Source organism: Pteropus medius, unplaced genomic scaffold (assembly GCF_902729225.1).
Source record: "Pteropus medius unplaced genomic scaffold, Ma_sr-lr_union100, whole genome shotgun sequence".
Lineage (NCBI taxonomy): Eukaryota > Metazoa > Chordata > Mammalia > Chiroptera > Pteropodidae > Pteropus > Pteropus medius.
The window spans coordinates 1,716,288-1,742,578 of record NW_024349505.1 but is presented as its reverse complement, the minus strand read 5'-3'; the positions used below and the strand labels follow the sequence as shown (position 1 = coordinate 1,742,578).

General features: G+C 33.2%; 1 protein-coding gene across 1 annotated transcript in view; it reads left to right on the top strand.

The window, feature by feature from the left end:
- The window catches only part of CNTN5 (contactin 5), a 1,114,755-nt gene that overhangs the window by 1,003,054 nt on the left and 85,410 nt on the right, over positions 1-26,291 (top strand). The window contains exon 16 of the mRNA XM_039881982.1: positions 13,196-13,316. Coding sequence (XP_039737916.1) covers positions 13,196-13,316 — 121 coding nt within the window. The remainder of the gene's footprint in view (positions 1-13,195; positions 13,317-26,291) is intronic.

Sequence of the window (26,291 nt, the reverse complement as noted above, 5' to 3'; positions counted from 1 at the left end):
TGAAGACTATCAGAATGAAGCTTTAGATTGCTAACATACAATCATAGTGCTAGACCATTTTGATATACGGCAAAAGGAAATACAAAGAGTCTTTGTTAACAGATAACTCTAGAAGACCTTATACCAGAGGCAGAATCATAAAGAGACTAAGTTCTAAATAACCTTCTATAGTTATAAACAGAAGGGCTTGGACACGGTGTAGGAAAAACTGCTTATCAGGTATGGATTGTTTTAGCCACATAAACTGATTAGCTTATAGCAGCATTTGATGATATATACTTAGCTTGGTGTTTCCCCATTGTAACCATGTTTTTCAGCTCTAAAAGTCAATTTTTCATTTTTTCACCATAATGTAGGTAGTTTTTTTTCTACTTGTACAAATAATACAAATTTACTGTAGATCATTTGAACATCCTAAAACTAGTAAGAAGAAAATGAAAGTCCCTTGGAATCGCACTACCTTAAGATAATCACGATTAATTTTTGTAATCATTTTCATGTATCTCTTCAAGCATACATAGACACACATGTTACACAAGTGATGTATCATACATTCTGGTTTAATTAGGATGACTTTCCCCTACTTTTATCCTCCTATAATAGCATTTACCAGAGCTAGTTAAGCTTATTAATATCTTAATAATAACTAACTATATTTTTCCTTGTTCTACTAAAAACCCTAGGCAAATTTATATATCTACAGGGATATTTTTGTTATTTAAAAAAAATTAAAACATATTTTACATTCTTTATCTGCATCTCATTACTCTTATTCAATAATCTTGAAAATTTTTCCATGTCATCTGATATACTTCTAATTCATTATTTTCAATGGGTATATAATAGTAGTCTATAGTACGACTATACCTCTATTTAGCCATTTCCCTATTAATAAATATTAACTTTGTTTTCTGTTGTGAGAGATTTATGAACAATGCTACAGAAAACATCTCTAAACATTTCTATCCATGTGTATTAACAATTTTCTTTCTATAGATTCTCAGAAATAGATTGCAGGGTAAAATAATAAAACTATTTGTAATTTCAATAGATGCTGCCAAATTTTTTCCAAGAAATGTTATAAAAGTATACTACTAGGTGACATCCTTACACGGTAAAAGATTAATATATTTGGTGAGGAAGAGGTGTCAAGAGTTTTTGGTGTGAACCCAGCTTTTTCTCTATTTAGCTGTATGACCTTGAACAAGTCGTTTCACCTGAGTCCTCATCTTCTAAATGAAGAAGTTAAATAAATGACTCCTAATGTTCTTGTATAATTCTAAAGTTCTATAATTTTTTAAAGGTTATATTCAAAGACTGAAACCTAAGAAACTCTCTAAATACGGCATCCAGTAACAGTGAAATCATTTTAATATTTTTTAGTGAACACTAACCATTTTTTCAGGAGGGCACATTCATAGCTCCAAAATCACATATTTCTTTGTTAAATATTGCATACTTGCTTGCATAGAATATACTTCAAAGTCTCATGATGTCCTTAGAATTGGAGACATCTTAATGTAGAAGGAGCTCCAAATTGGAAAAATAATCTCAAACAGAATTCTTCTCTACAAATAAGAATATATTTGTATATATAATATCTTGATAAATGATAAAACACTCTTCTAAAGGTAAATAAAGATTTCCTCTTTAAAAGCAAAAGTAATCTCATAGGTTAAAATAATGTCTTTTTTTCTGGGTAGGAGATCAGCATCCCTTATTTTGCATAACCAGCAAACAAACAAAACATTCACGTATACTGAAAAATTCAAGCCCTATCAGTATGAAATTGTAGGACAAAATATATGTGCATGTATGAGAATTGGTAGTGCCGTCAATCAAAAGATATACAGCTTTGAAACCTCTTATAAATATTTTTGAAATATCAAAGCTGTATTACATAGTTACAATAGAGTGAGGAGAGAGAGTAGAATATGGCATCATTGATGATTTTCAATCTCAGTCTAAGTAAACTCTGATTTTTATACATTAAATAATTGGTTGATTCTCTTTTATAAAATTGTAAAACCTTGTTATTAAAAATGAGTCTTCTGTGGAAAAGTGTCTTGACTCACTTTCAAAATGTCAGTTGAATTTAACTGAAAGTCCTTAACCTTGAACTTTTCATAGTTGACTTTTGATTGACACATTTATTCAATTTGACCTTTTGTTTTGACTGAATTATTTTTTCCCTGTTTGAATCTTCATCGGAAGATTACTGTTATAGCCTTCAATCTAAGCAGTTTGAGTAGTCTTTTCTGACATTGATGTGTTTGAATTCCCTAAATTCTTAGTATCTTTGGTGTTGATGTGAAAGACAGTGCTTAAATGGTTGCTGTGACCCAAATTTCCTTCAGCTACTTGTTGAAGATTGCATTTGTTAAATATTTACTAATATTGCAAATGAAATGTAAATACCTAAAAAAATTGAATTTTGAGGAAAAATCTTAAAACAGCCAGATAGTTAAGTGGCAAATTTATTTTTAGAAACTCTTATATAAAATTAATTATTCCATTGAAATATTATGTTTTAGCAAAAGAGGTTAGGTATAAAAGTGTCTCCACTGCTCTTTTTTTTTTTTCATATATGTTAACGCACTTATTCCCTAACAAACCATATCCTTTTATATATGTGAAGAGGCTTCTATGTGTCAGACACTGTGCTAGGCATGAGATATATCAGAGTTAAACAACAAAAATTCAGTGGGTAAATTTAAAAATCTCATTGGCTCATTGTATGATCTAAGAATTGGGCAATATCCCATCTCATCAAGTAGAAAGGAGCTCGGAGGAGCTATACAAAATGGAAGGCTTTTGTAGGCAAAATGAGGAAGAATGGATTATTTCTTAGGTAACCTGCCTATGGAGGATGGAGGTGGGCTACCTCACTGAAACTGCAATTGGGTTAGTTGTTAAGTCTAAGTTTGGTGACATCAGCTTAACACAAGTGACTCCATTTTGAGCCAGTTGTCTCTTTTTTAATAGTAGTAAACTGAATTTCATCATCATTTATAACAGCGAAGTACAAATGTGGTTGATACTCACATGGTCAAATGTAGTTAGAAATGTCTTTAGGTGGTGACATATACCTAGTGGATACAAAGATCTTTTTTTTCTTTTTTATTTTTCAGTTATTTTATAGCTCAAGAAGATGAAATGAGAAATAGTTAATTTTTCAACCCAGCAAGTTCTGGGTTGGAAGTAGTTCTCTAAATTCTTCCTGAAAATGAAGGTCCCTTTTTAGCTTAAGGGTCACTCCTCTCATATACTATTACAGACAACTAAAAGTCAGTAGTCAACACCTTTCAGCACTTGCATTCTCCCTGTATGTCTCCTTAATCAAATTTATAAATTCATTAGGAAACTTTTCTATCTTACACATTACCACAGATGAGAATTTTGCTCTTTTTTTTTTTGTTTTGTTTTGTTTTGTTTTGTTTTTGCCAGTTTAAAACTCAGGTACACCTTTCTCCAGCCTCTTATTACAACCTCTTCAATGTTATTTCGGCCTCCATTAACAGTTTTATTGGGTTCTTCCCATCTTGTACTGAGGGTCTTTTTGCTATAGGAAAATACTCTTGATATTCTAGTGTAAACGGAAGATCTTACACTTTGTTGTAAGTAGCTACACACCTGGGATCTTCACTCCAGGGACATACGTTATTTAATAACACCCTGGATTCGATGATTGCCAAGGCCATGTCTTACTTTGCTAGTCCTTGGCCTCTTAGCAAGACTGGAGATAAGAAGTAGTTATTTGTTTTTGTTTTTTTAAATCTAGAGTCCTGATTCTTTTGCTTTATTTTATATTTATATTCTGCTTGAGAAATGAGTGATTCTCTTTTTTTTGTTTTCAGCTTATCTCTCCATATTTTTACCTTATTATATACTGCTAAAAGAAACCTATTGGTACTTTCAGTTTTCTTCCTGAAATCTCCCTAGGCAAATTCTTCCTGAAATCTCCCTAGGCAAATTCTAAGTATGTTCACTGTGGATAGTATGTTGGTCACGTCATCTTGGATGATAGTGTTGCTCAACTTTCCAGCACTGCCTAAAGGGTCACTTTTTCTCTAGTCTCCAATAACAATTTCCTCACTGTTCCTTAAGACCATATCAATAGTCTTCTTGAGATCTTTGCAGCTTTCACTGACACTGTCTTCATGGCCTTTCCAGTCTTTGCACCATAACTCCAAAGCCAATGCCACATGTTTTGGCTTTAGTTACAGCAACACCCCACTTCTAGGTACCAAATTCTTTTATGGTTATTCACTGCTGTACAACAAGACGCTCCAAAACTTAGTGGTGTAAAATGACAGCCATTTTGCTCTTCTCACAATTTTATGGGTCCTGGAATCAGGTAAGTAACAGAGAGGATGGCTTGAAATTCAAAGATCTCCTGAGTCTGTTTCACAGTGGCTGATACTTCAGCTGGGGTAGCGAGTGAAAGATAGTAATGTTATTCCATTTTTAGACAATGATGTAATTCATCCTAAGGAAAAACATGTATTATCTGTTATGATTGCTAACATTTTTTTGCCTGTTACTGTTGCCTCACTGAGCCAACCTAAGGACCAAGTGTTACTTAGATTATAAAATATCACTGAAGAAATTCCATGAGAACGTTACTCTATCATACAAACACTAGAAAGGATTTTTTCATAATCTTAATGATATAAGTTTAAATACTGCTCTTGCCTAGAATTCTCTTAAAGAAAACTGGTCTTCTGTTGCAATTTTGAAACTACCAATTTCTAAGTGAGAATGAGAGTCCCTGTATAGTCCTTCCAGCTCCAGGACTGTAGAATTTAGATGAAGTCATCATCTCCATTCTTGAAAGTGTGAGATGTTATCTCCTTGTCAGTCATCAACAAACTGAGTGTATCCTACACAGACTGAAGCTGGCAAAGGTTGTCAGTGAGCTTTGTGTTTGCATTAGAGATGCAAGAAAAAAATAAAAAGAATATTTGGACAAAATAACATAAATATACTAATGTCTAGGTGGGCACACACCAAATATTTAAAATAAAACATAAAGTTTATCACTCCGTTTTTTAACACAAAACTTAAGAACATGTAATCTATTATATATCTATGTTTTTATATCAACATAAATTGAGAAAAAGACTGCAAGTCAATGAAGAATAAAAGAGATGGTGCAGGCATTAAGGTTCGAAAGGAAAGGAATTTTATAATTTGCAAGGAGATGTATGCCAACTCCTCGATATTTATTCCAAAGAGCACCATTGCTTAGATTGTGTATACATGTTCTAGGAGATCGCAGGCAATGTCAGTGTATAGTGGAGGGTTCAGCAGGACCAACTTCATGGATGTGTAACCTGTGTAGTCACACAGGGCCCCACACTGAGAAGGGTGTTTTGCTTGGTATTATGCTTGGCTGTCACCATTTTGAAATTCTTAATAATTTTTGGACAAGGAACCTACATTTTCATTTTACACTGGGACCCACAAATTATGTAGCCAGACCTAAGCTAATCTGTGTAGCCAATGGTTAGTTAAACCTTTCTGAAAGAGATAGGACTTGAATAAGGCTTTAACATATAAGATAGAATTTGTTGACTTTGGCAGGTCACTGGGGAACCACTTGTAGAAATGTACAAAAACCACATGGGAGAAAAGATAGGTTAATTCCAGCCTCAAATGCTGATTAAAAAGTTGGACTATCTTATCGGCAATAGGTGAAGATAGCCAGTGAAGATTTTTACAACTGTAAAGCAAACAACCAGACAGCAACAACAACAACAACAAAAAAAGCAGTTTTAAAGAAGGACTTTAAAGAGAGACAGAGGGAGGATAACACAGAGGATATAAAGAGCTGATTTAAAAGTTACTTTTAAAACCTTAAAGATAGAATGATGGCTAAAACTATATAGGGCACACAGGAAGAGAAAATATCTTTCTCTGGACCCAATCAGAGTATTGTGCTATCAAACAAACACATCCATCTCTCTTGTTCACATCTTCTTCAATCCTAGATGCAGATATAAGGAAAGCTGCTCCACATTCTCTTCCTGTATGTTTTTCCATCAAAGCTAGATTAGACTAGATACTCTTTAAGTATTGTCTGTATAACCAGAGTTGAATATAGCATATTAAAATAAATATCTATTGGACTAATTAGTGATAATTACGTAAACAATAAAAAGAGGATAAATCAAATGTTCTCAGTAGTCATGTAGGACAAATTTTGACAACAGGTAGAATGGAAGGAGCTAAGAATAAGTTGAAGAAAGCGTAAATTGATAAATTATGTAAATTTATTTTATGCCTTTTTTAACTTAGAGTTCTAGATTAATATATATTAAATATTAGTAATATAGAAATATAGAAATGACACTATATGTACTTAGAACCTGTCTTCATCCATCGAGGCTGCTATAATAAAATACCATAGATTGGGTAGCTTATGCACCACAGAAATTTATTTCTTACAGTTCTGGAGGCTGAGAAGTCCAAGATCAAGACTCTGGAACATTCAGTGTCTGGTAGGAGCCTGCTTCCTGTCTGGTTGATAGATGGCCTTCTTTTCAGTTTCCCAACATGGTGGAAGGGATAAGAGCTTTCTGGGTTTCTTTTATAAAGGCACTAATCCCATTTATGAAGACTTCTATCCTCATACTCTAATTATCTTCCAGGAACCTTCCCTCCAAATACTATACCATCGCATTGGGGGTTAGGTTTTAATACATGAATTTGGGGGGACACAAATATTCATTCTGTAGCAGAGCCCTTCTGCTTTGGTCATTTATCTTAATCTTAGATAAAGGAATGCCCATTTACCTCTCCACTAGGGAAAAGAGATCAGATAAGAGACATCTTTCAAGAATCAGGCCCAAACATGCCACCTAAGTCTGACATCCACTGGCATGTTAAATGTTACACCCCCTAGACCTGTATGTCTACTTGAGAAAGAAGAATATTAATGTGATGCACATGTCATGTTGTCATTTATTTGATGTTCTTCATATATTCAATTTTGTCATCTAGGAACTAAGTATAATTTAACATTTGTATTTTTGAATTTATTATACTAAATTTAATTGTAACTGGTCCAATATATTATTGGTTTGAGATGCTTTATAATGCCTAATCTTCATTTTAACTAAGATAGTGGACTGATCTCATTAATAATTTCTATTCATGATTTTGTACTTATAATGCTAAATGATCTAGTTTGGATATATAGCCATCCTGAGTTCATCAATGAGTCATCAACTTGTCTTTTCTCTTTAACTTTTGTCATCAAGTAACACTGTTTCTGTATTTTTCTTAGTACTAAAAAAATACTTTATTAAAATATGTATTGGAAAGTAAATACTAAGATCCCATTTTTACACATTTGTAGTCTTCAAGGCATTGCTAGTTGTATGTAATATTTTACCAAATTAGACATAACTCTTTTTGTTGAATAGTATTTTGTCTAGTATTTTCTTCAATGGTAGCAATTAATATTTCTATTTTAGATAATATGTCCAAATTATTTAAATGCCCAAGTTAGTATCAGCTACTTTCTTTAAAAATATATTAAGACTCGTGTCATTATAAATGTAAATCTCATTATATAAAGTTTTAAGAAAAAAAAGTTGTAAAAAGAAAAAGAGTGTATATATATTTGTTATTTTATATATATATTTATGTATAATATATATATTTATATATATTTATGTATTATATATATATTATTTTCTTATGATAGAGTACTTTAAACAAATTATCCTCTGGGAAAAAGAAAAACTTACCAGAAAAAAAGAAAGAAACCTTGAAAGTTGGCTGGGTTCATGCAAGTGACCCAGTATGTAAATCTCTAAATGTGAAGCAAGAAATATTTATTGTTCTTGTGTCAGAATAAATTCATTTCCTAATTATTTCCACCCTCAAACTGGAATAAACCAGATCAATTTAAAAAAAAGAAAGAAAGAGAGAGAGAGAAGAGGAAGGAAGGAAGGAAAGAAGGAAGGAAGGAAGGAAGGAAGGAAGGAAGGAAGGAAGGAAGGAAGGAAGGAAGGAAGGAAGGAAGGAAGGAAAAGGAAAGGAGGGAGAGGGAGGAGAAGGGAGGAAGGGAGGGAGGAAAAAGAAAAAAAAGAAAGAAAAAAGGAAGAAGAAGGAAGGAAGGAAAAGGAAGGAAGGAAAAGGAGAAGAAGAAGGAAGGAAGGAAACTTTGCGCTTTTTTTTTTCGGCGGCGCTGGAAAAGAAAAGGAAAAGAAAAGAAAAAGGAAAAAGAAAAAGAAACTCGGCGCTTTCAGCAGCTTCGGCAGGGGCTTGAAAAAAAGAAAAATGAAAAGAGAAAAGGCGCGCAGGCAGCTAAAGAAAAGAAAAGAAACTAAGAAAAGCAGGAAAAGAAAACAGGAAGAAAAATTGAAAAGAAAAGGAAAAGGAAAAAAGAAAAGAAAAGAGAAAAGAAAGAAAAAGAAAATATCTATAATAAAGAAAAATCTTTCCTTCTCAAAACTTCTCCTCTCATGCTTCAATATCCTATATCTATCCTCCCTCCTCCTGTATATCGTTCTCGTCGCGTCGATATCCATCCTCCATCTCCTCTCCCTTCCATAAATAATGATCGCCATCATGGAATATGGTGCTGGTATTCTATATGTAGAATCCTAAATAAATCAAAATGAGTGATGTGAAACTATCCCATGTTTCTTTTTATTTAATCAACTCATACTAAAACATCTTACTATTTTAATCTCATATTTAAAATCTCTCCATTCTTTTTAAATGATACATTCCTCAGCATTCTACTAAATCTTGATTTAAAAAAGTGCTTTCAGAGTACTTTATACTTTTGAAGCATTTCACAGTAGTTCAGGCATATATATTCTTTCACTTGATTTTCCTCAGTACTCATGAGAAAGACAGTGCACCTGTTATTATCCAAAAAAAAAAAGACTTTCTCATAATTGCAGGGCTTGGAAAGTGTTGAACCAAGGCCTTCTTATTCTGAGTAGAGTGGTTTTCTATAAGAGAGAAAGGGGGATACATGTATCTCAAATGAGGTAAGTATTTAGAAAACTTACTACAGCTACAGAACATGCCGATATCCAGTTTGTCGAAGGAGTGAATACCAATTAAAGAAATACTCCTCTTGGCTGAGAGTACAATCAGAGTGCCCTTTAACAGATAACATTTATCAAACACTATGTGTGAGACACACTGCTATGGACTTTACTTAGATTATCACATTAGCTGTGAGAGAAGCTCTAAGCAATGGAGTAATTTTCCCAAGTTCAAAATCAGTAAGTGTTAGAGCAGGAGTTCACACAATTTTGTGTCATTCCAAAACCTGTATATACTATTTAAATGCTCTTTTCCACTGTCTTTCTCCATTGTCTTTTCCCATTTCTTTTTCTAATTTATTTGAGAGAAAAAAAAAAAAAAAAAAAGGGAGTGGAGGGGATATTATAAGGCACAAAGAAGGAAGGAAGACACTCATGCATCTATTAGCTTACCCAGTAATCACTGGCTGCACTAATACCGAGTTTAGCTTGGGAATGCCCAAAATGGACTTCTAAGAAGACTTGGGGGAGACTCCCAAGAATGTCGAGTGCTAGTTTGAAGACATGAGTTAAGTGCCGTTGAAGCGTACATAAACAATGGCAGAACTAATGAAGCTGAAAGAGTGTCCAGAAAGTCTTTACAAAAGAGAAGGAGTTTGTGTTGTGTCTCAAAGTATCTTTCCAGGCAAAATTAAAGAGCATCTGCAACACAACAACAGGGAGAATTATAGGAAGTATTTCAGTGTATGGGGAAATGTGAAGTTAGTGTTGTAGAATAGCAAGATTCAGTCATAGGAGATGGAATCATGCCCTGGGGAGACTTCTTTGTTGAAATAAGGAGATCAAACTTTATCTTCGGGGCAACAAGAGCCAGCACACACTTTGGACAACAAAGCTAAATGAGCTTTCCATTTTTAGGAAGTCTTAACTAGCAGTCTTATGTTGGATGAGCAGGACACTAGTCAAGTGAAAGCCAATAAAGAACTGGACTTGTAGAAGGAAGACATGCCCTGTATTATTCCCAAGTCATAAATAAAAGTGATATAATCTAGCAACTGCTCTAATGAGACTTTGTGATCAAGAAATGTAAATGACTTATCCATGTTGCTGGTCTCACAAAAAAGTGAACATACAGCCTCTTTCTTAAAGAGCTTCATATATTCATTCACGCAACAAATATTTATTGTGTTCTCACTACATGGCCTGCATTGTGCTAGATGCACAATGAAACAAGCCTTATCTTATGTTAATCACTGCTTGTGGAGAAGTTCATTTGAAGCAACATGTGACACAGTTTGTTCATAAAGCCAAAGAAAGCAGCAAAGAAGACAAGATATAAAGCAAATGTCAGAGAAAACAAGAAAAGAGAGTAACTCCTAAGAGAGAAAAAGTAAAAATGAGGTTTAAGCTTAAGAAAGCAAGCATCTGCTATGAGTAACCATTTTATTAAAAGTGCACTAAATTGCGAAGGTTCTCTCTCAGGAACTGCATACTGTGGGCTGAGATTAAGTATAATGGGCTCCCACATGAATTCTTCTCATTACTTCTCTTGAAAGATCAGTAAATCTACTGAAAAGGTAATTTAGGTTTAGTGTTCACAATCCATTCATTTTACTTTTAATCTTTTCTGTTTAAAATTATAAAATATAATGCAGATATAATCCAAAAGAGAAGGGATGGGCCCAAAATGAGATGATTTCAACTTCTCAAATAGTTCCAGCATTGACTGATATGCAATAAACTATAGACATTTTATTCTTGACGGATGGTGATGGAGCTTCAGCCAGTTTATAGGACATTGCACATTAATTGCAGGAACCAAGTAAAGGAAAACATAGGAAAGATAATATATACCTCACTCTCCTGAACTCCTTGGGCCTTTATGTAATTTTCAATGAAATCTCTACTTAATCCCATTAAGCTTTTATTTCACTACAATTAAACAAAAAGGACAAAAGTTTGGGGACTTCTGTCCCAGATAAAAAGAACTAAAATACTTGGGAAGAAAAGGGTCAGGAAAATAAGACAATTAATTATATAATCACAGGAATTCGATTTTATAAAACAATTTTTCAAAAGTATGAGTCTGAATAATGACTTATAGTCATTACTTTTTCTGCTATTAAACTGCTCTAATGAGACTGACTTTTATGCTATTTTTTTTTCTGCTATTAAACTGTTTCCAGTTTGTGTCATTGAAAAACGAGCAAGTAAAAAAAAGAACAAAACAAAAATCACATCTTTCAGAAGCATATTTCTAGAAATAATAAAATCTTCTCTGAATTTCCGGGCCTCTCCTTGGCTTTTCTATTAGATAGAGGCCCCATTTTGAGCCCATAATGTGCACATTGATTCCCGATTAATTTAATTGAGTACCCCCATTAAGAGAGCTTCTTAGAAATTCAGGGAGAGAAGGAGATTTTCACACCTAAGATGGGCCCATACTGCATAAAGTGGTAAATATATTGAAGCTCATTTATATATTATTAAATTATGTTGATTTGAAACTGAATTATGGCTTATAATGCTTACAATTTGCTTTTGTTTCTTCATATTAAATCAAAGAAGTATTAAAGTGTAAATTTTTCAAATTTGAAAAAAGTAAGTCCTTAGTCTAGTAGAGATGAGAAAATGAAATTTAAGAGTAACAATTTATCCTAAAGAAATTAGCCGTGTAGGACATTCACTGAACAAATATCACATTACTTGAAATAATTGTTATGACATTTTAATGCATTCTCACCATGAAGCATTCCCTTGTAAATGACTAAACCAGATCATGTCTTAACAATTATTTCATGAGAGAAAACTTCAATACCCTTAGAATTTCTCATAAGACTAATAGGAAGGAGAAAAAAGTACCAGAAATGAAATATCAGAAAGAAATGATCTAAAACATAATATACAGTTAAGTAATTCATTTAGATGCTAAAGGGGGAAAAAAGAATCCAAAGGATTTCCAGAAATTCCTCTTTCACAATTTTCAAAACTTTTCATTGGTGCATTTCAAAATAAAGGCAAACAACTAAACTTTTGTCTTTAGAGGATACTGCCCTCTAAAGACAAAAGCATCATCTTTTTTTTAAGATAATTCACCCATTCCATCAAAAATTAAAAGATCTCTATCTGGAGTGCTTCTCTATAACTTTAATTAAACATTTGTTCATATGCTCAACTATTGTTGGAGTGAAGTGTTGAGTTCTCTGAACATGTAATTTCAAGCTTCATAAATCTACTCTCATTCTTGGCAATTGTTTTTAATTCTCAACGTGGAAACTAAAAAGTATATTGGAGTTTTGTTATGTCATTATCTGAAAATACCTCATGAGTTGTAAATACCAGATCTTACATATTCACGAAAAAGGAAATCTATCTTTCCTGATAGAATAAATGAAAGAAAATTAAGTAATGGAAGGTTTGTACCAGTCACTCTAGAGTATAGGTAGGATCATCACTGGTCCCATGAATTGATATATATAAAAGATATTCTCCCTGGTACTTATTGATCTTAATTGCATTTGTTCTTCAACTACGTTTTAATCATCTTGTTCCCAACGAAAATCAGGTGTTTTGAGCACCTTTTGTGTTTTGTAACTGCATTGATTAACAGAGATTTAGGCTGACTCCTGGATGTTGGTGGTTATGGGAGGAATAAATCTTTGTTAAGTAAAGACACATGACTTTGGGACTAGCAATCCTTCACCTAAGCAGTATCTCATTCTGTTGCTAATGGTGTACTTACAAAAGGAACCATTCAATAAAGCTACACAAGATAATCTTTTGACTGCCATTTTTTCATAATTAACTTTCACAAGTTGCTATTCCTTTCAATACTATTTTCTTGCCACAAAAATAGGCCTGTCTCTGAATACCGAAGCAACAATTTTTGCTCATTATTTTTCCTGTACTTTTAAAGATATGAATTTGTGTGCATATTTAAATATTGTAGCTGCTAAATCATTATATGCAATATTAAATGTTCAAACACTTTATTAGTGATTGTTAAAAAGAGAACTTTCATGTGTTCCTTAAAATAGGGCATGTTTGATTTCTGAATTGTTGTCATATAAATTATAAGGCTAAAAATGGGTCTTTTGACTGAATATGCAAAATTCCCCTTAAACCACCTTGAACTAGGGAGATTTGCAACATTTTAAACTGGCACTTCATCCCTCTTTCAGCAAGCATCCTCTGCAGATTTAATGATCAGGAACATCCTTCTGGTGCATGCTGGGAGATATGGCTGCAGGGTACAGACCACAGCAGACAGTGTGTCAGATGAGGCAGAACTTCTTGTTAGGGGTGAGTATGCTAATAGTGCAGTCTGAAGACATGATCACCATAAATTATCATACAAAGGAATTTAAATGCATGGACTTTGAGCACATCAGTACTGTGCATTTTACTTTCAATTTTACAATATATGTCATTTTGCTTAACCTTTTGCCTTTGAAAATATTACATGGAAAACTGCTCCTTAGTAACAGACAAAACCTACAGATCCAACTTTAGGGTCCAAAACACCTTTAGTAATAAATGATCACTAAGTATTTAACCAACTTGATTCCAAACAGAGATTTTAAACAGTTGAACCACAAAGACACTTGGACTACAGAGATAACATTTGTTTGTGTTTATGTGTATTTTTCAAATGCAAAGCTAGAGGAACCCCCAGGCATGTTTTTTTCTCCACTGACTTCTAAATTCTGCTTCCAAAAACAGGAAAACAGCATGCCTAATATGGTGGCATTTGCAACTGTTAAGTGATAGGGGTTTTTTTAAAAGTCTGAAAATGTCTTTCTATGCAGGAATTACAGTTAAGTGGTTGCTAATTATGACCAGGCTTCAAGTTCTATAACCCTATAAAGCTATGTCTTGTTTGAATTAAGTAAATGACTATAGCACCAATTTCTTTTAGCACATTATTCTTCAATATGGAAAATGCAGCTCCTAGTATGCTATTTCTTTTTCTTCCTTCCTTCAACCTTCGCTTCTTCCTTCCTTCATTCTTTATTCTTCCTTTCCTTCCCCAACTTCCTTCCTTCCTTCCTTCCTTCTTTCCTTCCTCTCTCTTTTCTTCTTTCCTGTCTTCTTTCTTTTCTTTTAGCTCTTTATTGTGATACAAATTACCTACAGAAAATTTCACAAATTATAAGTGTACAGATGTACAACTCAGAAAAGTTACAAAGTGAACTCATCATGAAACTACCATTCAAGACAAGAGCTAGAACATTACCAGAATCCCAACTAATGCCTCTCCCTTTTTGATCTTAAACAATTATATTTTTAGTGGTGTAAGTATTGCATGCTAAGAGCCTGTGCACAATCTCTGCAAATAAAAATTTCATAATCCATAGCAAAAACTTACATTTTAGATTAACCTGTCTTTTATTCACTTGGAGTGTTTTCCAATTATAATGTTAAAGAATATATTAATATAAAAATCTTCAGCAGAAAACATAAGACATATAGTAAGGCTTCATTATCTCTGTTTTAGTTGTATTAAAGGTTTATTGATTTTTAGTAGTGCATCCATCATTGGTCCAAGTAAAATGTTGTTTTGATACAAATGCATATCTGGATGAGTGGCAGCTTATTTATTTTTTGTGTTTGTTTATGTTCAGAAGGTTATCTAAACTTTTCTCCAAATTTATATCAAGAATATTTATCTGTATTACCTATTATAAAACATCAACTTTTTGAAAGGCTCATCCTCTCATGATATTCCATTTAGCTAAAAATGTTCTGTTATGCCTTTTGAAGTAACAAGACTCATGGAACTGCAAATCCCACTTTGCAATCAAATTTATAGAAAATTGTTTTCTTCTTGTGCTATGGTCTGTTTTAGATTATGTGTATTTATTGTGCAGCATTTGCCTAGTCATTTAGAATGATGCTCCTAAAATTGGAGCTTTCCAGATGAATAACACAATTTAAAGGCTGATAACAAGAACTAGGTATTTTTACAATACTGTGAGGGGCAAATTTAAGTAGCAAACTAACATTCTGCTTTGTAAGTAAAATTAAGCTCAGCAGGGTTTAGAACATAATTCAGGTTCAGCTTTTTCATGTTCTGCTCTTTTTGCCTTTGGCTTTGTGCCTAGGAGATGATAAAATGCATAAATTTTGGAAATATACTCAAGAGCAATTTCAAACAGGTTGCTATTGTCTGAATATTCATGTAACATTCAGCTCAAGCTTTCTATTGAAGTGAGTTTGATCAAGTCGCCAATTTTCTCTCTTATATTTGCATTACTTTTTCTAAAATTAGTAAAAATAGCTTGCCTCTTCTGCTTGGTTGGTCTAATACAGATTTAAAAACTGAACTAAGTGTTCTAGTTCTTTTCATTTTCACTATTATTTTTTAAGTTAATAGCTCCTGGTAATTGAAGGAACTTGGATGCTTGCATATTGCTGTTTTTAATGTTGGCTTATGAAATAAAACTAAGAGTAGTTTTGCCAATCTTTTTTTCCATTCCTCCATTCATTGGTTTGTAAAGTGGGGGCATTCTAATAGTACAAGCCACAAAATTAAAGCTGAGCATTCTAGATGGAGTTTTTCTAATGATGGCTACAATTCCAGCAGCAAAATTTCTAAAACACTCTAATTCAAGTGTGTGTCACATAAACATGGGAATAGCAACGACAATTCTGCCATCCATCTTCTTGTAGAATACCATCCACTTTCCTCAATGTTCAATCTGAGGAACACTCTTGGGTGGCATGGAATATGTTTTTATAACCCTATAGTTCTATTTCACTGGAGACTTAGGGAACAAAAAAATCTATATTCTCCTAGATTGATGCAGCAACTCTTTTACCATCTCCTTTTTCCATTAGAGAATTCTTTCATGTATCTCACCAAATCCTGTAATTCTTCACCTGGCCCCCCAGGCACACTATTTTGAGGTCAGGTGTGTGTTCCTAACACCTCACTATTGCCTATTTAGAATATGAGTGTTCCTGACTAATAACTCCCTGTTTCTCCTCCCGTTCACTGCTTTAAAGCTGTCTTCCCCTAAATGCTTGTTTCTACTGTTGCTTTACTTTGCTTGTAAATGTTAGTGCTATTATTCACCACCTCTATTCCACCATTATTACCATCCTCCAAAAATTGAATTTTCCCATAAATAATCACCCAAAGCATAAAATTGCTTGCTCTCACATTTTTAATATTCAGTGAACCAGCATTATAACAGCACCATGCATAATTTGGAGAACCATAATAGAAGTAATGAATATGTTAAAAGAAATTATTATCCTAGAATATAAAAATAAATTAAAACCACACCTAGACATCTGTGCACAATTTAAGTCACTTATTCAAGCGTGATATACAGAAAGTAAAGCAAGACTGTGCTACAGGGAACCTCTTTAAAGATGGATAAAACTATGTTATATTATCCAGGGTAAAAGAAGTAGGCCATTAAAAGATAACCTCACGGAGGGAGATACAAAATTTGTAAAGAACTGATACTCTAAAGCAATATGACAAATGATCAAACACAATATACAAGACTCCAGAGAAAGGAACGTTCATTTATTTTATTCTATTTTACAAAAATGAATGTTAGAATATGTTTCCCAAAGTGAATATAAGGATAGGAAACTATCATGGATTAAAGAATATATGTGTTTAGCTAAGCTAAAGTAACTGAAACCAGAGCATGAGCTCTGTCAATTCTGCCCAGAGGCAGAGGAAACAATAAAAATTTTACTTAAGTTTTTTTTAATTCATATTACTCTGCTTCTTAATGCAAAACAGTAGGTCAAGGAACTGTTAGGATAGTTAAAGAAGAATCAATAATATCGTACTTCCTTCTGAATGCATAGCCTATATGCCCTCTTTCCCCCAAAAGTTGGACAATGCTCATTTTCTGAATTATAATTTACAAGATGAATCTGACGTGTATTAAACTGAATTTGAGGATCTAACTTTGTCGAGAGACATCTAACTGCTTTTAATCATTTATCCCTCCTCCCACCCATTACTTCATATTTAACCTGGAGTTCAACCTGTCTTTCTATCTTACCAGCTTTAAACTTTCCATCAATTCAATTCCATTTATTCTTTCCAAGAAAATTTTTTCCTTGAATATTTTACCTTTCATCTCTCCCAATCCACCTAGTCACTTTTCACTGCAAAACCAAAACTACTAGTGTTTTGTCAATTAAAGAAGTCGACAGGTATTTGTTAATAATTTGCTATTCATTTATTCACTTATCCGTTCATTAGGCACCTGCTCTGTACCAAGCACTGAGCTTTGTACTTGTGATAAAAAGATGAACACACCAAGATCTCAGCCCTCTGTGTGGTTCTACATCCACTAGTCCACTAGTGTGAGAGTCACCTTTGGGAGAGGGGTGAGAAACACCAAAAAAGAAAGCTCCTGGATAACTTTCAGTCTTACAAGGGAAATAATGAAATACTAGGAAAAAACATAGGCTTAGATACAGAACTAGCTAAATAATTTGTGAGGCCTCATTCAAAGTGAAAATGCAGAGCCCCTTGTTCAAAACTTGATAAGAATTTCAAGACGGTAGCAGCAGAGCATTAGTCCAAGTATGGAGACTTTCTAGGCCAAGAGTCCTCTGCCAGCCCTGCATAGCTATTAAATTATGTTATAATATATAGGAACAAAAGGACTTTAGAAGAGAGAGGGGATCAATTAGAGCAAAGTTGTCTAAATCTCAGTTTTCTCATCTGTAAAATTAGCATATTAGTGCCTTCTCAGAGGTACCAGCTTTTTACACAAAAGATCATTTTTTTATTATCCTACCCCATGAGGCTTATGTTTTGAAAGATTTTGTTTATTGTATTGAAGTAAATATTAATTCACATTTCTATTTTTAATTCTTACCAAAACCTCGTATCATCATGAGGTAGCTGGTGTTACCAAATTGTGTAAATTTAATTCCAGCCAACAACAAAGAGACTTTACATTGTAGCTAGTTGTGAAGTGTTATCTATTTTGTTTTGTTTTGTTTCCTAATAGCTGAAAATAACCTAAAGATACCAATTAAACCAATTACTACCTGATGGAAACCACTTTAGAACCTTTGATTAAATTCTTTCCAAATTCTACCCATGCTGTAATTTTCAGTGATTCTCACTAGCAAGAGAGGAATATTTGAGAATTTTTTTTTCCTTTTGCCCTTGGAGAATGCAAATACGGTCACTTTTCCAAAAAAAATATAAAGGGAAACTCAAGCTCAGTTTCTTGAACATATTTTTAACACATGTTGATTTGAGAATTACAGCAAGATTATTGTGCTCCATCTTTGTATCTCTCACAGCACTACCCTTGTGACTGTGTAGATTCCAAATTGATATAAATATCTGTCTTTATCATCTGGCCACTTCAGAAAGTTTCCAAGCTCTAGAGTGCACAAGTATTTAACACAAGTATCTTTTGGAAGATAGAGTTTGCCTAGGTTTTCTTTCCCATCATTGATCTAATATGAAATGACCTTATTCTTGGAGATTGCACACATTTTCATATGGTGGAGTCTCTAGTGAAAAGAAAAGGCCAGTAGGCATAAAAAGTAAAGCTAATTTTGTCAATATGTTGATACTTGGGGACCGAAGGACAATCACAAATGTTTTCAGTCTAATTTTAATCTTAATAGTAAATAAATTTGCAAAATAATTTGTTTTATAACAGAAATTATTCAGTTACTATATTTGCTTCTACAATATTAAAAAGATTTTTGAAATAGAGAATACTTTCAAAAATACAATATTTTTGAAAAAGTATCTTCCCTCTTGAAGAAAATTGAATCTCATTCATGCAGTGTCTTATTGGAATCCCTTGCATCATTGCAGAAATTTTAGATTACTAGTATTACTAGTACTAGATAAGATTATTTTAAAAACTTATACCAATCACTTGGTTTTCTAGCTTAGATTTTTCTACATTAAATAAGTTTAATCGACACCTATAAAAATTTTTTTAGACACTGAATATCAGTTTTTTTTTTTCTCTTATGATTTTCATATAGTTGCTTGCTAACTTGTGAAACTCTTTAACAGCTGAGTAAAAAGTAACATTTTTTGGTCAATCATGTGTGGATTCTCTGTACCACATTTAGTATGGCTCACTGAAGTGACAGTTGATTGAAGTGACCAGACTGGCCAAAACGATGAAATAGGTAGGTAGGTAGGTGGGTGGGTAGGTGGATGGATGGATGGATGGATGGATGGATGGATAGATAGACAGACAGACAGACAGACAGACAGACAGGCAGATTGATAGATAGATAGATAGTTAGATAGATGATAGTAGATAGATCTGCAAATAAAAATCAAACAAGTGAATTCTCATTGTATACAGACAACTAATTGATGGAGACTAAATTTCTTGTATTTTATTCACTCAACAAATATTGAGTGCCTGCTAAAAGCCATGTTTTCTTTTAGGCACTAATATTTCAGTCAATTGACTTAGATTTTGGGAGGTTTCTTGATGAGAGCATTTTGCATTTTGAAACAATGATTCTGACTTCACTCTTAAATTTGGGGAAAAATTCTAATCTAGAGAGTTTTATATTATACATATTTTAAATCACAAATTGTAGGGTGATCACATTTCACAATGTGCTTTGTCCCACAGACTTATTTTTCTTATGTATCTATCCTAATATAAAAATAATATTTACTATTACTTCACATTTATGGAAACTTATTGAGATAAGTTTTTGGTGTGTGGGGTTGTGTTTTAAATGCTGATTTTATTCATTGTTTAGTGATTTCCTACTATAGACTAGGACAGTTCTAGTGTGCAAGAGGGAGAAGTAGTAAGATAGAATTGGGTGTCAGTGCCTTGTGATGCCATGGAAAAGAGCTTAATTTTTATGCTAAAAGTTATGGATGTTCATCAAAAGACCAAAGCAGGAAAGGGACATAATTAGATATGCACTTTAAGAAGGTCATTTTAAAAACTACAGAGGGTGTTTTAGAGGATAGTGAAACCAGTGGCTTGCTAGCAGACCAAATGGGAGTCCATAGCGTAATCCTGACAAGAAATGAGAAAGGTTTGAAAAAAGGCAATGAAAATGGAGATGGAAATGAGTATATTTTAAATCAGAAGGAAGGAGACAGAATCTACAGGATTTGATGGTTCACTGGCTGTGAAAAATGAAAAAGAGGAGGCAAAGATGAATGCCAATTGTAATGCTTAATTGAATGTTCAATGGGGAGGAGACCCAGCATCCAAGACAGTTCCAGGTTATACTTGGAATGCCAGAGTACTTATTAATGAGGCCCCTTTACCATCAAAATTGTCCTGGTTTAGATGATAAATTATGTGGCCACTCTAATGAAGAATGATCATGCTTCTTATGTAATCTAGAAGATAAGGAGAAAAATTGATTGCGGGTAAACGAACAGCATTTAGGATTAGGATCTCCAAAGAGAAATATCCAGTAAGCAAATAGATTTGTGACCGTGGAGCTCAGGAGAGAACCATTGCAATTGAGATGTAGATCTGAACATCATCAGGGATAGTGTGTGAAGAATTAGAAGGGGTAAAAGACTCAGGATGGGACCTCCAGAAACATTACTGTTAAATAGCGGGGAGAATCTACAAAGGAAACTGAGAAGTAGTTGCCAGACACAGAGAACTACTGAAAAGAAAGCCAAAGAAATCAAGTCATAAGGATAAAGAAAAAAGAGAATTTCAGGAAGGAGAAAGTAGGCAACAGTGTGAAATGCAAGTATAAGATCAATATATACTGTTGGCTTGAACAGTTTAAAAGTAATTGATGGCCTTGGCAAGAGCAAAGTCAGTGGAATGATGGGTGTAATAATCAAATTATAGGTGGAGAGAGACAAGCAACAATATAGGAAAGGTGGTACAGTATCTTAAGGAAAGCTTGGGCTTTGAAGTCAGGCAAACAGTTTCACATCCCACAAGCTCTAACTAGTTGTGTGACTTTGGGCAGTTCGCTGATCTTAACCTTGCTCACTCTTTATTCATTTTATTCAATATTTATTCATTAAACATTTATAGAACACATAATATGTGGCAAGTTCTGTACTAAGACCCAGCTAACCATAAACAACTGATGTCCCCGACATTGAAGAACACATCTTTTTGCAATATAACATAGAGTGCTGTTACAGATATATGAGCAGCACATTTTGCTTTCTGATCATAAGCTCCATTAATAATAAAAACAGCTAAGTTCTTTCTGTAAGCTAGGCACTGTGATAAAAGCTTCATATGAATTATTTCACTTTGTCCGTGTAGCATATTATAAAAAAACAATATAAGAAGAGTACTGTTTTTAGTTCTATTTTGCAAATAAGGAAACTAAGGCTCAGAGAAGTTTAGAACTTGTCAAATGTCACCCTAATAAGTAGAAGAATAATGAGTCCAAGCAGACTGACTTCAAAATAAGCATTTTGAATTACTATACTGCCTTTCAGTGTCAATTGTCAGATGGTTTCCATTTTACACATCATTGTATTCCCTGAACTTACTTAGTTCTTGACACATTGTAATTTCTTACAACTATTAATAAATATTTGTGGAAAGAAGCAGGCGAGAAAGGGAAGGGCAGGGAAGAGAAGAAGGAAGGAAGGGAAGGAGGGAGGAAGGAAAGAAGGAAGTAAGGAAGGAAGCTTATAAGAAACAAGGAAAAGAGTGACAGGCTCTGCCTAGGAGTTAGAGACCTTTTTATCAGGAAGATGATATATGGGCTGGATCTTAAAACATGTAATCATTTACTAAGCCAGGAAATAGAACAGAAGGTATCGGCTTGAAAATACAGTACCTTTTCATTCCCATCTGCCTCTAAGAATAGGCCTCATAATCTCTGATCCTCTAAAGTACCTAATCTTTAACTTCATGACCAAGAGACTAAGCATTATTGATCATCATTTTTTTTATCTTATATTTTGGCCTAAATGACCACTAACCTTACTGACAAGTCTGAACTTCCTCTGACTCCTATGTCTTTGTCAATCATATAAAATATCAAATTCTAAAGACTTTTTTCAGGACATTTGAGGAGCTTCTTATCCAGACACTAGATTTTGTTAGAAAGAATTCACTTTTGGACAGAATGTCACCAGGAATATTAAGCATCAATAAATAATAGACCTCGCTCTGCATGATTACGTCTCATTCTCTCATTTTAAACTTTCTTGCCACAATTATGAGAACAAAACTTTCAATTGCTTTAAAAAGTCTCTGATCATTCCATTTTCTCCTGCTGTTCTTTAAAATCTTTGATATTTGTTGCTTCTTACCTACTTATGGGTGAATTATGCCAAGAATTATGAAAACAAAACAACAGAGAACAAAAAAAAAAAAGGTCTTTGATGTTCAGAAAGATGTCCTTAAACTCACGAACATTCCTCAGGCAAAATATTATCTGTCTGATCATTTTTTTTGTTTGAATTGTTTGGAAAAGTCATCCTACTTACTCACTTTTCATATACTTGTATAGACACAACCTAAACTAACCACCATTTCTTTCTAAAACCTGACCTTTTTTTTTCCTTCTTACATATATTCTGTTTTCTGTGACTGTTACCCAGATTGTTTTAGTGTATCTTCTAGATTTTGAGTAATAATTTATTTTCACGTGAAGCCTAAGATACAACCTTATAGAGAATACACATACTACATGAGCCTTTTTTTGTTAACCCAAATGCGGTCACCAAGAATCCAAGTTCTAAGAAAAGTTTTGCCGAATGTCAACCCAGTGACATCTCCAAGGAAGACAGTGGAAAATTGGTAAGTTCACTTCAGTCTCTATCCCAAAATTTTATTTTATTTTAATCTATGTTCCTAAATATTCAATATTCTTAATTATTTTCTTGATTTTGTGTAACACCACACAACATGTATCCTGGTATCTGAATGATTCTTCATTGAACAACACAAAATCTATGCAGATTGAAGAGAGAGAAGACTAGCATTGATTGGAAGAAACTTTTACTGACTTTTTCTGCAGATTGGATTTTGTCCTCCCAAACATCTGGCAAAGGTAATGTCTCTGTTTCACTAAAGTACTCCTTAATTTGGAATTACAAAGGCAATTAGTTCTCTAATGAGTCAGAGCAACTGAGGTGAAAGAGTAGGAGAAAAAAACAACACCAGATGATGTCTGTTAATGCCAAGAAAAAAAAAAAATAAGTGACTCATTCTTGGTAAAAATCTTTCAAATAGTTGGCTATTTTTATTTTTCAAAACTAAAGTGTATAGATCTTATTGTTTAATATGTATGGGGAAACCTAGTTTTACCCATTATGTGTAAAGATTGGCAATCATTAGCACATGGGTCTCCATCCTATATTATTGAATGAATATATCAGATTTTACGTTTAGAAACTTGTGGATCATTGCTGAGGTACCTAAAAACTGAAGGGGATTAGAAAAAAATAATTCCTAGCTTTATAAAAATAGTTTATTAAAATAGAAAATAACCTCTACAAGATTCAAAGTGGGCAAGCATTGAAAAGCTGAGATATAAAAGTCAGAGCTGCAAGATTATTGACCAGTGAGAAACTAAAAATAAAATTAAAGTAATAGGGAAAAGTCTGATGTATTTGTGTTGCATTTAGAAAAGCAAGGTCTTTGGACTGCCAGAACACTGGAACTAGTTTATAGCTGGTGCTCAGTAAATGTTAGTTGAATCTCTGTAGCCCAATTTAAAAATGACTTGAGTTGTTTAAAATGCCTGTGATAGTAACCAGTTTACTCAGCCCACACAAGAAAGAATTATAAAAATAACCGAGACCAGAAGTCGAATCTCACTCTGACACTTGCTGGGTAACCATAGGCAAGTCATATTATCTTGTCTGGATTCTTCATTTTGTAAAGTGGGGATAACATTATCTAATTTTCAGGTTTAATAGGAGAATGAAATGAGATTTCAGATGGTAGAATGCTTCTCAGCAAATGGTAGATATTCTTGTTGATATTCTTAACTAGAGGAAGAATTTTCATTTCCATAATCTTTAAGATTAAGATAAATAACTGTTCTTTGTGGTCTGTAAGGGCAGGAAAATAGTCTACATTTATCCAGAATGTGATCCTCTCTGTTTATCCATTGACTGAAATATTCAATGATATTCTGATTATTTTGTCCATCTTGTTTAATTACAATTTGATCATATATTCTGAAGGTTATTGGGAACATTTTGACTGCCTCTCCTTCCTCAGAGTCAAATTGGCATATTGATAGGCATAATTGTATTCTCTGCCAGTTTACTGTCATCAGGATAAACTGAAATACCATCAGGGCAATCTCAGTATATTCAGTTAACTGAGCCAATGAAATCTTGCATCACTTTCCTGAAGTGAGTTGCTTATATTAACACGTATTTATATGCATTGAAGATTCTATTGTGAAGGCATCCATCCTTGAGAAAAATGCAGTAGCATCTTGGTGTGCAGGGGAATCTCCCATATGTGAAATAAACACTGAAGGACTTTAAGTACAGTTATACAAAGTCGCCAAAAGAATAAGACTGAGTAAAAAAGTTAAATACACAAATCATTTCATTCTAGGAAAAACTGTATAGATAAGACTATAGTAGATAGATCATAGTTCTAAGAGTACTGCTTTCATATTAGTGAAAGTCATCACTACCTGCATATCTAAGTCACAGCTTGATATTACATAAGATGAGCACCAAATATATGTTATAAAATTGATTTAAATCACAGTAATTAATATTTTTTAAAACATAAATATGTATTCTATGAATGTTTATGTAGGACTTTGCCATACCTTTAGTTTAGTTGGCACCAAAGTCAGACAAAAATTAAAATAAAGAATAGAAAGCTTTTATAAACACCACCAAGGACACTAAAGGATTTGGAAGTACTTGTGAAATAAATATTTAGTTTTTTAAAAAATTGCAACTAAATAATATAAATAAACAAATATTTAGATTTTTAAATATTTAGATTTTTTAAAAAATGAAACCAAATAGTATGACTGCTTTTTAAGTTCTAAATTACGTCTTAGATTTTAAAACATTCTAGGTCAAAAGTACAAAATTTCAAGCAAAGGAAAATTTTTTAAACCACATAAGTTAATCATCTATATCAAAATGTCAGTTTTCTCATTTGTCAGCATTCTGATTTGGTTAATTTAAGTGTTCATTAATCACAGAAAACTATGGCATAAAACAGTTCTGTTTGAATTACATGTTTTGTTTAGGAGGTTATTGGTTCATATAATTTCTTTTGTGCCAACTCAAGAAAAAGAACACTTATTAGTAAACTTCATTTGAAATACCTAATCACTGTTCCAGAGACATTTTATCACCTGATCTGTGCATATCAATAAATCAATGCTCACATATTTGTCTCACAACCTCAGCTCACAGAATGTTAAGCCAGGCTAATAAGCAGCATCAATCATATACCAATGAACAAGATAGTCTTCATTACAGACACTCTCTCTGTAATCCATTCATTATATAGAACATCTGTTACAAATTATCCAACCTCCAGGACTACTCATTTAAGTGCTTTTTCAAGAGCCTACTGTCTTCATTTCTCCAAATGAGTTAGATGGTGGCATCAGTATTATACCAAGTTCACTGTCACCATATGACAGCAGTCATCTTTCAGTCTGTGCTGCGCTCTAACAGTACATTGCATAATAGTAAATGTATTTTTACAGTTGTATAGCAAAAATCCTCAGACTATAAGCCAGTAGCCATCAAGAAACCACTAAGATGGTTTTTCTCCATTATATCTCAGCCATTGCCCCGAAAGTTAAGCATGTAGGGAGGAATATGCATTTTTAAGTCCTCAGGGGACTATTGATTTGCTCAGTTACTTAATATATGAAATAAATGACCCCAGATACATGTTTGTCAACTTCTGTTCATTTCCAAGACCATGAAACATATCCCTAATCTCAAATAGGTATCTTGTAGAACCTGTTGTTGATATCAAGGAAAATCATGAAAGAAAATCTAAATAAATGAGAATAAATGTCAATATATACTTCAGAAAAAAAAATATCTTAAAGAAAGTTTCTTACTTAGAGTTTAGCCCATAGTATAGTCAAGGATGCACCTGTCTTAAAAAGAATAGCTTTAGAAATGTGTTGTCCTAATGTGTCATGGGAAATAATAATTCCAAATTCACTTCATGCTGTATTTTGGAAAATAAGTCACAGGGATATCTATAAATTATTTATAAGTGAATAGTGAGACTGAACAAATTTAAAAGTTCATATAGTCATTATTTTCTTGATCTTAATTTGCATTGCAGAGTTATAATGAGTCTTATACAGTAAACC